Here is a 15,391-nt window from a genome sequence, read left to right on the forward strand (position 1 = left end):
ACGGAGGAGATCTCTTCCGAGTCCCGTGCTGTACTCACCTTTCCTTCGGAGTGTGGAGTCCGTCTCGGCTCGCACTGCCGATTCCTTTTTTGCTTATGTTTTGGGGAATTCGGAGCGGAACACAGAGGTGGTCGAAACCTTGTGTTACCGTTTCCCTTTTGGTTTCGTGGTTGTAAAGTTATCGGAGCGGAACACGGAGGTGGTCGAAGCCTTGTGTTGCAGTTTCCGACATCGGAGGCTATTTACAAAGGGTGCCGGACAGTGGAATATATAACAGGCACATGTGTCTAAGGTACTCTTTATCGTGGCAATTGATTACCGGAGCGGGAGTGGTGGTCGCAACCACACGCTGCCGGCTGTGATATTCTTTAAGGCTGAATACTGTGGAACTTGATTACCGGAGCGGAAGTGGTGGACGCAACCACACGCGACAGGTTTACTTACAATAGCTTATTTTCACGAAGCAGAAATGAGGTGGTAGATGCCTCATGCTTCAGTGGAATCTAAAAGGATTATTTTAGTTGTTTTCTACTTGAAGGGAAGTGGTGTTTGGCGGAGTGCATTGAGCTGCCTTACCTCTCAACTTGCCCACTTATTACCATCTATTGTTTTGTTCCTCTGGGACATTGAACATATCTATGTACGTGAATACCTGAATCCAAATTACAACGACTTGCTCCTGCAGGCTATGGTAGGCTATAGAGCTCAAATTGATTTCTTTTTTTTTATGTTTCAAAGACCTTTATTAGTTATTGCACATGTCGTACACAGCACAAGGCCTACAACCAGGAGGCCGGCCGCTCTAATTAGTAAGGGGAAATAACAAGTCATATCTCGCACAACACAGCCTTTCAGCCGACAACCCGAAGGTCCGGCGGCAAAATGATACAAGAGTGCGGAACATACTCACTGCCCTATGAGAGCCCCACTGTGTCCAATGGCGTGTGTAGTTTCCCATACCATGTTCCACCATATCCGTTAGCTATGTTTCTAATTAGGTCTGAACATAACTAAGAAACTCAAAAGTAACACCTCCTCTCCCCCCCCCCCCCCGTCCATGCACATCTATCCTGCTCAAATTGATTTCTATGTAATATTAGGAAGCACATATACTCTAGATATTACATATGTTATTCTTCTTACCTTACAGGAAATACATACATATATGCACTACTTAGGCTTGACTGCGAACAACGATTGTATCAATCATTCACAGGTATGCAAAACTAGCGAGAATTCATGAGAGTAGGGGTGTGTATATGACATTAGTTATGTTATGTTATGTTAGTGCTATTTGTACTGCGCACAGCTGCTCCAGCGAAGGAGCGTCCCGGCGCACCGACAAGGTGGCGACACAGTTATACTGTTTGTTACTGTTTTGTCATTTCAGGTTCTTGTCCCTGCTGACCCTTCCCTTTCCTTTTCCCTCACCAGATAGCTCGAACACCCTGTATGGTATTCAGAGTGTTGGTGACGTCGGGAGGTGGACCCTTATTACGACATCCGGATACTGCGGAGCAAGACCTGACAGAATTACTAGCCCACGAATATTGCTCCGCCATATCTGGTTGTCGGGAATAATGGCCTCTATGGAAGATGTCCTTCAGGCCCTTTTGTTAGTACAGCAGGAGCTAGCAGCTTCTAGAGCTGAAACCACAGCGTAGAAAGAAAGGGTGGACAAGTTAACCAGGAATCCATTCGTCGCCTCCACCTCCTGCCCACCGATTCAGGTTACGGTTCCCCTCCCATTCCTTTGGCCAGTCCTGAACGTTATTCAGGGGATCCCTCTAAAACACAGGTGTTCTTAACTCAAATTCTATTGCATTTCTCCTGCAAACCAGCATAATTTCCGAATAACCATTCAAGGGTGGCTTTCGCCATCTCTTATCTGATTGGTGATGCGGCCAATTGGGCTGTTCCTCTAGTGAGGAATAATGATGCAGTGTTATCCGACTGGTCAGCTTTTAGAGAAGAATTTGAAAGGGTTTTTGATAGGAGGGCCACCACTTTCGCTGCAGACAAATAATTGTTGGAACTGCGGCAGGGTAGGAATGATCTTGTTACATATTTAACCACATTTAACAGATTAGTGGCAGAGACCTCTAGGCCCGAAGAGAAACGCATGTCGATTTTTTATCAAGGGTTGAGAGAGGGGTTAAAGGACATAATAGCCCAGATAGATCCCCAGCCTAGCACTTGTACCGATATGATCAGCCTAACTCTCCGATTGGATGGACGATTAGCAGAAAGAGAGGGTGAGAGTAGAAGATGGGACAGGGGCTATCTTAGGAGTGAAAATGTTCCACGTAAAGTTATGTCCCCTCAGGCCGAAGGAAGTGAGCCAATGGAGATAGGCGCTGGTCGAGCTCCTTTATCCAGGGAAGAAAGAGAAACCCGCAGAGTACAGGGACTTTGTATGTACTGCGGTAAAAAATAGCATTATTTACGAGAATGCCCTGTTAAACCCAAAAATAAGGGAGGTTGTGTGAAAAGTTGGCTTGGTATATGCTGATCACTATTCTAGTGAGCACCTTGCACCAGTCCAAACGACCCTTATGGTGATTGGTTGTAAGTCAACCTTATAGACAAGCTATCCTAGTGGTAGCATGGACTAAGCAGCCTAAAGGCTTAACTCAAGAGGGCATGTGAAGCCAGCTGTTTTACCATATGCAATCCTTTTAATACCAAATGAAAGGACACCACACAAGTTATATATTATAAAATATATGTATTTATTACTAGAATAATCCCCTGTACTCTTTATGAGGACAGAAGCACAAGTGTTAAACAAAGAACTTCATATAACATACAAAAATTGCACAAATATGGATAGGCCCGGGTGGCCCGTAAAACCATATACTAAAATAGTGGTATAAGAACCAAGTCACGAACAATGGTAAGGCCTAGGGCCTTGAGAATCGCTGGGGCTACATTGGACTAGCAGCAGTTAGGACATAGGAGGCCCACAGGATGCGGGTGCAGTGTCTATAGGCACTCGCGTTCACCTATACAAGTCAATGGTGCGTAAAAGTTAGAAAGTTACTGTTTTGGGAGTCTTCCGACTGGACTAGAACTTAACCACTTAAAACTAGAACACTAGAGGTGTAAACCACTACAGGAGCACTGGAGTACTCTCGTTACCTCACCCACAGGAAGCGGGTGCATAGGTGTCAAAGTGCGTCGGGTTTCGTCGTGGAGTTCTATGGAGCCTGGAGGTGAAGATGCTGCAGGCGACCAGGAGAGAAGAGTCCGGTTGGATCCAAGGGTGGATCGAAGATGTAGAGGACCTGAAAGCAGAGGGGACAGAGTCTGGGTCACTAGCCAGTGACCAGGAAGGAACCAGGCAGGAACCAGGCAGGAACTAGGCGATGTCGGGTTGCGATCAGGTGATGTGAAGTTTGTCTCCACTGCCACGTGGACCAGGAAGGATCGAGGACAACCATGAGGTAGATACGGGCTGTCCCACGAAGGCTCTAGCTGTCGGCGGTGTCGGTTCTCGAATCGGAGTCAACAGGCCTTGGCAAATGCAACCCATGCAGGAATCAAAGATGGCTTCTGGATCAGACCGGGAAGGTCTGAGGGGCTGCTCCTTTTCAGGGGAGCAAGGGCCAGTCTGGAGCAACCAGACTAGCAGTGAAAATTCGGAGGTTCGTCGTCACAGAGGCCACTAGCCAATGGGCAAGTGACCGGACAACGCGTCGAGCAGGAAAATGCAAAAGGGCCCCACGCAGCACTCGGTGAGTGTGGAGAGGTGATCTTTGGTGCAAAAGCTGCTCGGGGCTGGGGCTTCTCAATCCCCAATGCACAGCCTCGAGGGTGCCTCGGGAGCTGCACAGGAAGCACTTCGCTGGCTTTCCAAGATGGCCGGTCCCACGTCTCTCATCACCTCCACGGGTCTCAGCTTTGCTGGGACTGTGGATCGGGCTGTTGGATGTCTGGAAGTCCGGTTCTTGTCGGTCTCTGTCGTTCAAGCTCCGGCGGGAGCAACAACAAAGAAAACCTTTGAGCGCCGATGGTGCCTGCTTGTGCAGGGTGGTCACTCTTTGACCACAAGGGAGATTCTTCAGTCTTCTACGTCGAGTAGGATGTCGAAGGGTCCAGAGTTTCGTATCAAAGTTTCAGTCAGGATGATCTAATGTCTATGGGCACAGCTCCAACCTTTATTCCAAATCAAGGGGCTGGATCTCCTGCTAGGTCCCTCCTATGGGTGGGACCCAGGAAGGGGGTGGTTACACCCCTTTCCCTTTGTCCAGTTTCGCGCCAGAGCTGGGGCTTGAGTGCCCCAGCACCGGTTTGAACTGGGCTATGCATGGGACACCTTGTGTGCCCCAGGCAGTGTCTAGTTTCACTCGCCCTCCCTGTCCCAATCCACTATCTCCTGTCTGGGGTGGTGTAACACCTCCCTGTGACAGGAAACCTTTTGTCCAATCCTCCCCTGCCGGAGTTTCGGTCAGCAGCAGGAGGCCAGACTTGTGTCTGTGGCAGCAGCATCCATTTTGTGATGCTGAGGCTCTGGTTAGTTTTAACCGTGTTTAAGGAAAGTAACATGTCTTCTCCCTCTAGAAGGGTGGAATGCTACCCCCGTCGCCAGGACTGGCGAGGGGGGTAGTATTCCAATGCATATGACACCTTACACGACATGTTTTGATAAAGCCAAACCAAAGATAGCATTGAACCGCGAGGTTCATAATGCACTTAAGAGTATATATATGGCAATATCCTAGAACAGCTATAAGGACATGGTTCCGAAAGCTGCAGACAGGCTCAGCTCATGCTAGAGCACCATCTCACATAAAACCAAGCACTCTGCCTCCAGGACTGTTAAGGCCTGCCATAGGAGTGACATAGGTGTATATGTGTCCAGATATAGGTTTAGACATAGGTATACTATATCTAAGTAAGGGGTGATTACACGACCTTGCCCCAGCTGAGTGATCAGCCAGTTGTGTCAGTTTGGATGGCCAGCCAGGGGTGGCAAAAGATATGCTGCAGCCCCTGGTAGGCCTTGGATGCACCAATGCCCTGGGTACCTATAGTACTCTGTACAGGGGCTCATAAGGTGACCCAATCCCAATTGGAGATGTACCTAGGGTACATGGAGTCCATTTTAACGAGAGAGCAGATAGCCTGGGACCCTGGTTAGCAGGATCCCAGGCCAACTAAGTCGAAAACCAGCTAAACACTAGGCAAAAAATCTGGGGTAACCATAGTCAGGTATCCACCTTCCTACAGGTTGGTCTAGGAAAAAAGTAGCGGTGTCCTCTATGGGCAGTGATAGTAGGAAGTCTGAAGAGAATAAGGAGGACCTAGAAAAAGTTCAGCTTTGGCAGCTTCCTTCTTTGACGGTCGAAACAGTTCAGGACTCAGTTTCTCACATAGTGCTACCCATGTGCTTAGAGAGCAACCAGGAAGTATACCAGGTTTTGGGTATGATTGACTCAGGTGCTACAGGCAATTTTATAGACCAAGGGTTGGTTACCAGTTTGGCCTTAAATAGAGTAACTAGAGAAAAACCTGAAGTATGGGCTGTGGACAGTAAGTCACTTAAGTCAGGATTAATTACGGAACAAACGGAACTGGTTGTATTGTCTGTCTCAGTCCCCGAGGGTGAACATAGGGAGGCATTGGTATTAAACATCATAGAGGCTCCTCAGTATGAGGTGATCTTGGGGATGCTGTGGCTAAGTTACCATAATCCCTCCATTGATTGTAAAAAGAAAGCCATACACTTCCTTTCCAAGGACTGTCAAGACCATTTCACTCCACAACAGTCCACTCAAGCAGCTGCTTTGTCATTCCCTTTTTTAGTGGCCACAGCGGCAGAAAAAGAAATGTGTTTACCTAGAGAATACCTGCAGTACAGCGATGTATTCAGTGAAAGATTGGCAGAGCAGTTACCTCCACATTGAGCCTACGATTGTTGCATTGATCTAGTGGATGGGGCACCTATACCTTCATGTCGTGTTTATACTTTGTCAGTCCCTGAAACTAACCATTTGAAAGAATATTTGGAACACTATCAAAGGTTAGGGTTCATTAGACCTTCCAAATCCCCAGCTACCTCCCCTTTGTTTTTTATTGCTAAAGCAAATGGGGATTTGCGAGCGTGTGTAGACTATAGAATGTTAAACAAATACACAATACGCAATAGATACCCCTTGCCACTTATTTCAGTACTGCTGGATGAAGTAAGAGATGCCAGGATATATACCAGGTTAGATCTGCGGGGGGCGTACCATTTGGTGTGCGTACGCGAGGGGAATGAATGGAAGACTGCCTTCAAAACACGTTATGGATTGTATGAATACACTGTAATGCCGTTCGGGTTGTGTAACGCCCCGGCGGCATTCCAGTTTTTTCTTAACGATGTTTTGAAGGAGTATGTGGACGTCAGCGTTGTGGTGTATATCGATGATATCCTCATCTATTCAGACAATATCCGGTTGCACACTAAACATGTTGTTCAGGTTTTGCAATGTTTGAGAGACCATTGCCTCCTCTGCAAACTGAGCAAGTGCGAGTTTGGAGTTGAGAAGGTGAAATTCTTGGTATTGATGCTTTGTTCTGATGGTCTGCAAATGGCTGAAAGAAAGTACAGGCAGTGCAGAATTGGCCAGTGCCTAAAAGCGTGAGGGATGTGCAATGCTTTTTGGGATTTGCCAATTATTACAGACGTTTTATCCTGCGTTTTTCCACAGGTGGCAGTCCCTTTGTCCCGATTACTTGGAAAAGGAGTTACATTTAGTTGGTCCTCAGAAGCTGAAAATGCCTTTGTGTTCCTAAAACAAGCCTTCATTTCCGCACCCATATTGGCTCATCCAAAACCTGAGTTCCCTTTCATTGTTTAGGCTGATGCCTCGGATGAGGCTATTGGGGCCATTCTGTCTCAACGTGACCAACATACTGGACAACTGCATCCGGTGGCCTATCTGTCAAAAAAGTTAAGTACAGCAGAAAAGAACTATACAATTGCAGAAAAAGAACTGTTGGCAATCAAACAGGCTTTTTAGGAGTGGAGGCAGTATCTGTGGGGGGGCGGTGTTTCCGGTTACAGTCTATTCAGATCACCGTAACCTACAGTATATGAAAACGGCTAGACATTTGACGAAGAGACAAATGAGGAGGATGCTGTTTTTTGCTGGTTATGATTTCGTAATCACTTTCCGACCAGGTTGTGATAACCAAAAAGCAGACACCATGTCTCGCTTAGACAGCAGGAGGAAACATGCGAGAATCATGTTTTGGAGGCTATTGTGGATCCAGCTAAAGTAATCTGTGTGCTAAGAGTAGATAACTTCATGGAGAGTATCAAGGAATACAAAACCCCGAATGCTTGGGTGTCTTGGAGTACTAAGGCTGTTGGTCGCTCATTGAAACAGGGGTTGCCTTTTGTGAGTAACAAATTGTTCTTACCTTCAAGGGAGATTCAGAAGAAGGCATTTGAGTGGTGTCATAAATCTCCTACAATGGGACACCAGGGGGTGAAGAAGACAATGCTTTTGATGCTAAGACATTTCTGGTGGGAAGCCATGAAAACTGATGTACCTTTGTGGGTGTCTGAATGTGTGATCTGTGCTCGTGCTAAAAGTGTATCCTGCAAGAGTAAAGGGAAACTCATGATTATGCCTACGCCACAGAGGTCTTGGCAGAACATAAGTTTGGATTTTATGACTGGATTACCTTCTGATCAGGGGAAAACGGCTGTGCTGGTGGTTATTGACAGTTTAACCAAGATGGGTCATTTAATACTCTGCAGGAATCTCCCCACAGCAGGTCAAACAGCTCAGTTGTTGCGGACTGAGATCATTCGCCTTTATGGTATCCCTGAGGTCATTGTTTCGGATAGGGGGCCGCAGTTCATTGCTCGATTCTGGAAATCGTGGTGTCAGGCCCTGCACATTGTATCTTCACTGTCTACCAGTTTCCATCCACAGACCGATGGTCAGTCTGAGAGGTTAAACCAAACGCTAAAGAAATACCTGCGGTGTTATGCTTTGGAAGCCCAGGATTCTTGGATGTCATTATTGTGGATGGCGGAATTGGCGTATAACAATGCATGGCATAGTTCGGTGGGGATGTCGCCTTTCTTTGCTAATTATGGTTTTGATGCTAAGTTTCTACCCATATGTATTCCCGAAGAGGTGGCTAACCAGCCTTCAGTTATGAGTATGGTCAGACGGCTGCATACTATCCAAAGGAAGGTGAAAAGTCATTTGCTGAAGGCGAAACAAGAATACAAACGTTGGGCTGATAGACACAGGTCCGAGGGGCCCGTGTTTCAGGTGGGCGACAGAGTCTGGTTGTCCACTCGGAACTTCAGTTTCAAGTTGAGGAGTGTTTTTCACCCTCGCTATATTGGCCCATACACTGTTTTGAAACGTGTGAACCCTGTGGCTTATAAATTGAAGCTTCCAATGTCGCTCCGGATACACCCGGTCTTTCACTGCAGTTTGTTGAAGTTGGCCCTAGCTGCCCGTCGCCGTGCTCCTCCGCCTGTGGTGTGTGATGGTGGGTTGGAGTATGTGGTGAAAGGCATCAAGGACTCGAAATGGCGTAGGGGTGTCTTGTGGTATTTGGTATCCTGGAAAGGGTACTCTGCTGAGGATGATTCGTGGGAGCCCTGTACAAATGTGCACGCCCCGGTTGTTGTGCGTTCCTTCCATAGGCGTTTCCCTGCGAAGCCTGGCCCTAGGAGGCGCTAGGGGGGAGGACATGATGTCAGGATCTGCATTGCGGCACCTGCCTAGGAATTAGATAAAGACTACAATTCCCAAGAACCTCCACGACAGGAAGTGCTTAATGGGCCTGCGCGAGCACTCGGTGCTAGTAATTCTGTTTCCAGCGTTCTGATTCGGATTTTGGCTACGCTGCTCCTGAGGCTGATGTAAGCGGTGCTGGGGATTCGGGCATCCTGGAGTGGTCTTGTCCTGCTTGGGTAAGATTAGACGGGGACGGAGGAGATCTCTTCCGAGTCCCGTGCTGTACCCGCCTTTCCTTCGGAGTGTGGAGTCCGTCTCGGCTCGCACTGCCGATTGCTTTTTTGCTTATGTTTTGGGGGATTCGGAGCGGAACACAGATGGTCGAAACCTCGTGTTACCGTTTCCCTTTTGGTTTCGTGGTTGTAAAATTATCGGAGCGGAACACGGAGGTGGTCGAAGCCTCGTGTTGCCGTTTCCGACATCGAAGGCTGTTTACAAAGGGTGCCGGACAGTGGAATATGTAACAGGCACATGTGTCTAAGGTACTCTTTATCGTGGCAATTGATTACCGGAGCGGGAGTGGTGGTCGCAACCACACGCTGCCGGCTGTGATATTCTTTAAGGCTGAATACTGTGGAACTTGATTACCGGAGGTGAAGTGGTGGACGCAACCACCCGCTACCGGTTTACTTACAGTCGCTTATTTTCACGAAGCAGACATGAGGTGGTAGATGCCTCATGCTTCAGTTGAATCTAAAAGGATTATTTTAGTTGTTTTATACTTGAAGGGAAGTGGTGTTTGACGGAGTGCATTGAGCTGCCTTAACTCTCAACTTGCCCACTTTATTACCATCTATTGTTTTGTTCCCCTGGGACATTGAACCTATCTATGTATGTGAATACCTGAATCCAATTTACAATGACTTGCTCCTGCAGGCTATGGTAGGCTATAGAGCTCAAATTGATTTCTATGTAATATTAGGAAGCACATATACTCTAGATATTACATATGTTATTCTTCTTACCTTACAGGAAATACATACTTATATGCACTACTTAGGCTTGACTCCGAACAACGATTGTATCAATCATTCACAGGTATGCAGAACTAGCGAGAATTCATGAGAGTAGGGGTGTGTATATGAATTTAGTTATATTGTTTGTTACTGTTTTGTCATTGTAGGTTCTTGTCCCTGCTGACCCTTCCCTTTCCTTTTCCCTCACCCGATAGCTCAAACACCCTGTATGATATTCAGGGTGTTGGTGACGTCAGGAGGTGGAACCTTATTACGACATCCGGATCCTGCGGAGCAAGACCTGACAGTAGTGCTTTGACATTTGGAACACTAGCTCTAGTAACCACCTTTAAGGTTGGTACTAGCATCACAACAATTCGTTTTCCCAGGGCCAGGGCACGATCTCTCACTACAGCAGTCTGAACTGCTGTCAGAATCTTTTCAGTCGGTGCAAAACGCATTTCAGGATTTGTGCAGAGATGCGATTTATATGCAATCAGCACTGTCTCAACTTCATTGAAAGTAATATGTGTGTTTCCTGATGTACCTGTTATGACACGGATCATCAAGATTTTAGTATTCACACATGTGTAAGTGTTTGGAAGCGATCATATCAGCTTGTACAGAACGTAGAATTGCCCTGTGTTCTTGTGTCTAATGTGCACTCGCAAAATCTGGATATATAAGGTCGTTAAATGGTTTTACCAGTTCTGAGTAATCAGGAATGCATGTTTTGCCAAAATTTCATAATCCGAATATGGACTTATCTTTTCGTCGTTGGTGGTTAGAGCAATGCACATTTTTCGTGAGCTATTTTCAATTATTTGAAATTGTATGTGTAGCCTATGTGAGCAAACCAATATTATACGCTCCAGCTTGGTCAAGTGCTCCATCAGATTATCATCCGTTAAGTATGTCATTGAGACATGACAATGCCTGATCATCAAAATTCTCAAGTAATTATTGGACTCTGGCTGAAAACAGCTTGGGGCTATTCTTATATACCTGGGGTAAACAACAATTGTTTTGAGAGCTTAGAGCTGTGAAGGTGGTCAAATATCTGCTTCCAGATGCTACATTTTGGCAGAAGAATCCATTTGAGGTATAAAGTGTTGTTTTATATTTTTTTCACTCAAGGTTATTCATTAGTGAATAACTATGTGCATTTTGTAATGCAAATGTGAGAATAGCTATGTTTAAATGTCTACAATACTATACTAGATGATATGATCTGGTTTGGTTACTGGAACCAGAGGATTCTTCATTGAAGAAGTGCAACTTTCAATCACACCTCGATATTCAAGTTGTCATAGGATCTCCCCAACGCAGTTTTGCTTACTTTTTTATAGGGACTGTTTTTGGGGTTGTGGGTTGTCTTTAAGGGTACGTCATGGTAAGGTGAACAGTCATCCCACCCCATATGGTTGCAGTATGACGCCAGAGCTAGCGCTAAAGTCCACTCCTTAGCATATGAGTGTTTTACTGATTCTAGAACAAGGTTGAAGAAGGTTCGTAATATTACTGTTTCCCCCTTTAGGGAATCCACTATAAAGTCAGGTGGCCAATCTTTTTCAGCCACAACAATGTCACATCCTTGAGTGAGTTTCTCCCAAAAGAGGACATTTTTAAATCTGGGTACATCCCCTTCCAACTGTAGTTGGACCTCGTATAACCGATGCAGGACACTTGCCCTGGTATCAGGTGTTTCCACCGTGATATACTAACTCAGCGCTACTTCCACCAGATAATCCATCAGGTTCTGACAAACTACTGTGACTTCTGTTGCGCTGTCCAGCAATGTCAAAGCCCACTCCCCATTCAAAAGCAATGTCTTCAAAATCCAGGGCATGCCTGACTTTGAGTCTGGCTACCTTCTCTTTAAATTAAGGTTTTCATATTTTTGGTTAATCTTTTTTAATTATGTATTCAGAATAGCGTTGTGTCTTTTTTTGTTTCATGTGCTCTTCTGATCTTCGATCTTTCAGGCCTCTTCTCTCCGAACATCTGTCGGATGTATCCTGAAAGGTAAATGAATCAGTATCCGGATACCGGTCAGGTGGTTTGAAATTGGCATGGTTACATAAGTTGTAACGTTTCTTCAGTAGATTACGGTGTATGAGACCCAACCCAGTAATTTTGTTTTTTCTTCATATTTCTTGCTGTCCCATTTCTTCTTTGTGAAAGAGTCGGGTGCTTGCTTAGAGTTATCCTTTTCAGAATTATTCTTAACCTGTGGTTTCCCTGGTCTAGCTCCCAAATTATCTCTACCCAGCATGGCATAGGTTTCTTCGATAATTTTTTGCAATCCACACTCTCCTTTTGTACAGGAGACAAATCCCTCAGTTGTTGGCGTATAGGTAACTCAACTGCTTCCACTTTTATGTTACTCACATTATGGCAGATACTGCAGGAAAACTGCCCATCTGTTTCATCCTTAAGTCCAGGGACTGTGGTGCTGCTCAGTGCACATTGTGTACCTGTTTTACCACTTCAGATAACACCACCAGTGAAGGGGTACCATGCGTTCTAATATATACTGCAGTAAAAACTGTACCCTAAGAAGAACACTCTTCTACCCGAGGAGCCATCCCCATTAGCAGGCAAATTGTTAATATCCTATGCCTTTCCTGCGGGCCCGTATGAGGGAATATTGCTTCAAGCTGATTCGTTTTTCTGAGCGATCCAAAACAAAGTTTTTTCCCCTGTTGGTGAGTTTTTTTTCCTATTTCTAAATTCAGTATATTTGAGGGTTAATACCTGGTGTGGCTAACTGTGATGCTACAGTCCGCGCATGGAGCAAGTGTTAATGTTCACATTACAAATTGTGAAAGACTTGTGTATACTGTTACTAAATTACAGTACATCCCTTTAACTGGCCTGCGGTCAGAGCTCAACACTCAGATGCAATGTGTATCTGGCTAGGATTGGCCATATCGCCCCCTCATTGCTGAGCGGGCCCAGTTTCACATTTTGCTTACTATGGGAAAAGACGTCTTTAAACCAACTGGTATGTTCTTGGTATGTTAGCGGAACTTTTACCTCCTCTCAAGGAGTGTATAAGTCCGGGCTTTCACCTACTACATATTTCTGAAACAACCACGTATCATCATCCACAGCAGGGAATTTAACCCATGGGCAAAAATACCTCTGTCCAAAATGCTTTGTGTGCCTCTAACATGAAGGTAACATCCCGCCATCTAGTGAAGCCATGATGAAGTAATTTGTGAGTGACTCCATGTCTGCAGTTCTCAGAAATGTTTTGTGCCATGTTTTATGAAAATAAATGTATAGCATTCGGCTAACACAATGGGAACAGTATCCTCTCAAGCTTGAATTTATTAACAGGCAATACCTAGTATATACCTACTCAGCGGAGGATGTTCCCTACCACCAGGACATATAACGTTTAAAAGGTGTGTAGGGATCTCTGAGGAAGAACAATTGAGCTACTCAGTTGATCTATACAGACTAAGAAACCAACCAACATCGGGGGCGTCATATTGTGTAGTTTCCACCAATCAGTAGGAAACTGCGCGTTTGCAATCAACAAACTTAGAATGATGCCAGACGGATTCCATGCACCCCCGAAGGATAGGTTATACCTTGGGTCAGCTAGCGCTCAGGGCCTCTGTTATCCCCCCAAACTTAAACAGGGAGCAAACAGTTCTGGCTACCACTGAACATGACAACTCTGTTCCCTCTGGAACCATAGTGACAGACTTCAATCTTTGACTAAGTCAGTCTTGCTTTCTTTTGCTCAGAGAAATATAAAGAGGGGCGGTTTCAATATTTATCGAACCAGTGTGATTCTTGTAAAAAATATATGGTTGGGATGATTACTAGACAGAAACAGATAAAAGTTACACAGAGAATAAAACAGAGTTTCACCATCTTGTTGAGACAAGTTATATATGCATACATATAAAAGATTATAACAATTGAGCGTACCCCTATGATGTTAACCCTAACCTATGTGTCTAGAGTGTGAATGAATAGTCTGCCAAGAAAACCCCCTTCTAGATGATCTAACGCCTTTACCTGGTGGGTATGAGTGTACGACCCGATCTTGGTAATGAACTGGACACCCATCACAGAGAGGTCATTCAGCTGCTAGGTGAAAGCCTCTGCATGCAGGGACTCCCTCCGGATCAGCAGAAGTGTCTCCTCCGATTAGGTTAGCAAACAAAAGGTTATATATAGAAAATGGCATCCGTGTCTTGGGCAGAGACTGTGATGGGGCAACCATTGTTTGTGTTCTATAGATAGCGGTGTCGCCATATGTATTCAATAATAAACAAATTTGTATTATGCATGTGAGAAACCTTGAACTAATGCCAAGGCAATATGATAGTATTCTCACGAAGTGTTGTATCCGCAAGGTCGGTGTTTCTGCTTAACCAGTCCAAGCGTCACAAATGCAAAATGTGTGTCAAACGTTAATGTAGCAAAGAGAAAGCAACTTTCGGAAAAAGGATTTGTGTACATGCAAGAATGATACTAATTCCAACTGGATTTAAATTGGGCATATGAGCGGACAATAAACTGCAGTGTACACTAACTCATGTCACGTTAAAACAAACCTAGCTGGAAAGAAAAGAGAATAATACTGACAATATCTAACCATCCATTTGCCCCTCACATTTTATTCCGATGTTAACAAGTGCAATGCAGAATGCATTTACCAAACTTGGCACTGTCACGGACACACCACCCTACTTCATAGCAGGAAAGGCATACTTCATTAAGAGTGACCATACACACAAGTACCAACTCCTTTCTTTGCTTACCATTTTGTGAATTTTGTCCTGTTGCTCGGAGAGTCGCCACAACAGATAGATAATGTTGAGCACTTGTTGCATAAGTTGCTGAGATTCTGGTTTCAAAATATTTCCAGGTACATGCTGTGCAGAGGATGCTTCAACCCAGCACTCGATCAATAAAGGAATTATGTTCTCTATAAACGCTTTTAATTTTTCAGCAGATGAGAGACCTTCTTCCAGGCTGCTACCAACACCGACTAATGATCTAATTCAAACAAAATCAGATGCTTAGACAACAGCAGTTTTAGTGGCACTGACCCCCATAGAGTAACCCATTTTAATTCAATTTACAATGAAAGAATATCATATTTACAGTGTTTTAACATTAAATCCACTTCTCTGCACCATCAGATTTTAATTTGTTTGAACGAGTGAAGATCGTATTTCAACTCTCGCTGGTATTAAAAAAAAACCAAAGAAGGTTACTTTCAGCAATTATATTTCTGGTGGATATGTAACTTGTCAGCAGATTCTTCATATTATAAATATCTTTCAAGCCCCAGACTGGGTACGGAAATGTTTTACCAAGCAATACCTCTCCAGCGTCAACAAATGTGACAACAGAGTATATTATGCACTAACCAGTTCACTGTTTAACTTCCTGGCACTTTCCAGAGTCCATCGAAGTGTGTGAAGAACTTAAAGCATTAATGACAGCAACAATTGCAGAACATACTATGGTTGCTAACCTTGCGATTATTATATTAATCACAGAATGTATTAATTGGGGTGCAGTCAGGGCTGAGAAAAATCTGTGGGAACATTACATATCCACCAGAAACAAAAGAACCGAAATTATCAACTTCTGAAGGATAAATCTTTATGCAGATTCCTTCCCATTATGAATGTGTCCCAA

At 44.8% G+C, this 15,391-nt stretch overlaps 1 protein-coding gene across 3 annotated transcripts in view; it reads right to left on the reverse strand.

The window, feature by feature from the left end:
* Nucleotides 1-15,391, reverse strand: part of TEX10 (testis expressed 10) — a 576,299-nt gene that overhangs the window by 502,091 nt on the left and 58,817 nt on the right. For all 3 annotated transcript variants that reach the window (XM_078687684.1, XM_078687682.1, XM_078687685.1), the window contains exon 3: nt 14,503-14,740. In XM_078687684.1, coding sequence (XP_078543810.1) covers nt 14,503-14,740 — 238 coding nt within the window. The remainder of the gene's footprint in view (nt 1-14,502; nt 14,741-15,391) is intronic.

The sequence above is a fragment of the Lissotriton helveticus genome, chromosome 4_1 (assembly GCF_964261635.1).
Source record: "Lissotriton helveticus chromosome 4_1, aLisHel1.1, whole genome shotgun sequence".
In the NCBI taxonomy this organism is placed as follows: Eukaryota; Metazoa; Chordata; class Amphibia; order Caudata; family Salamandridae; genus Lissotriton; species Lissotriton helveticus.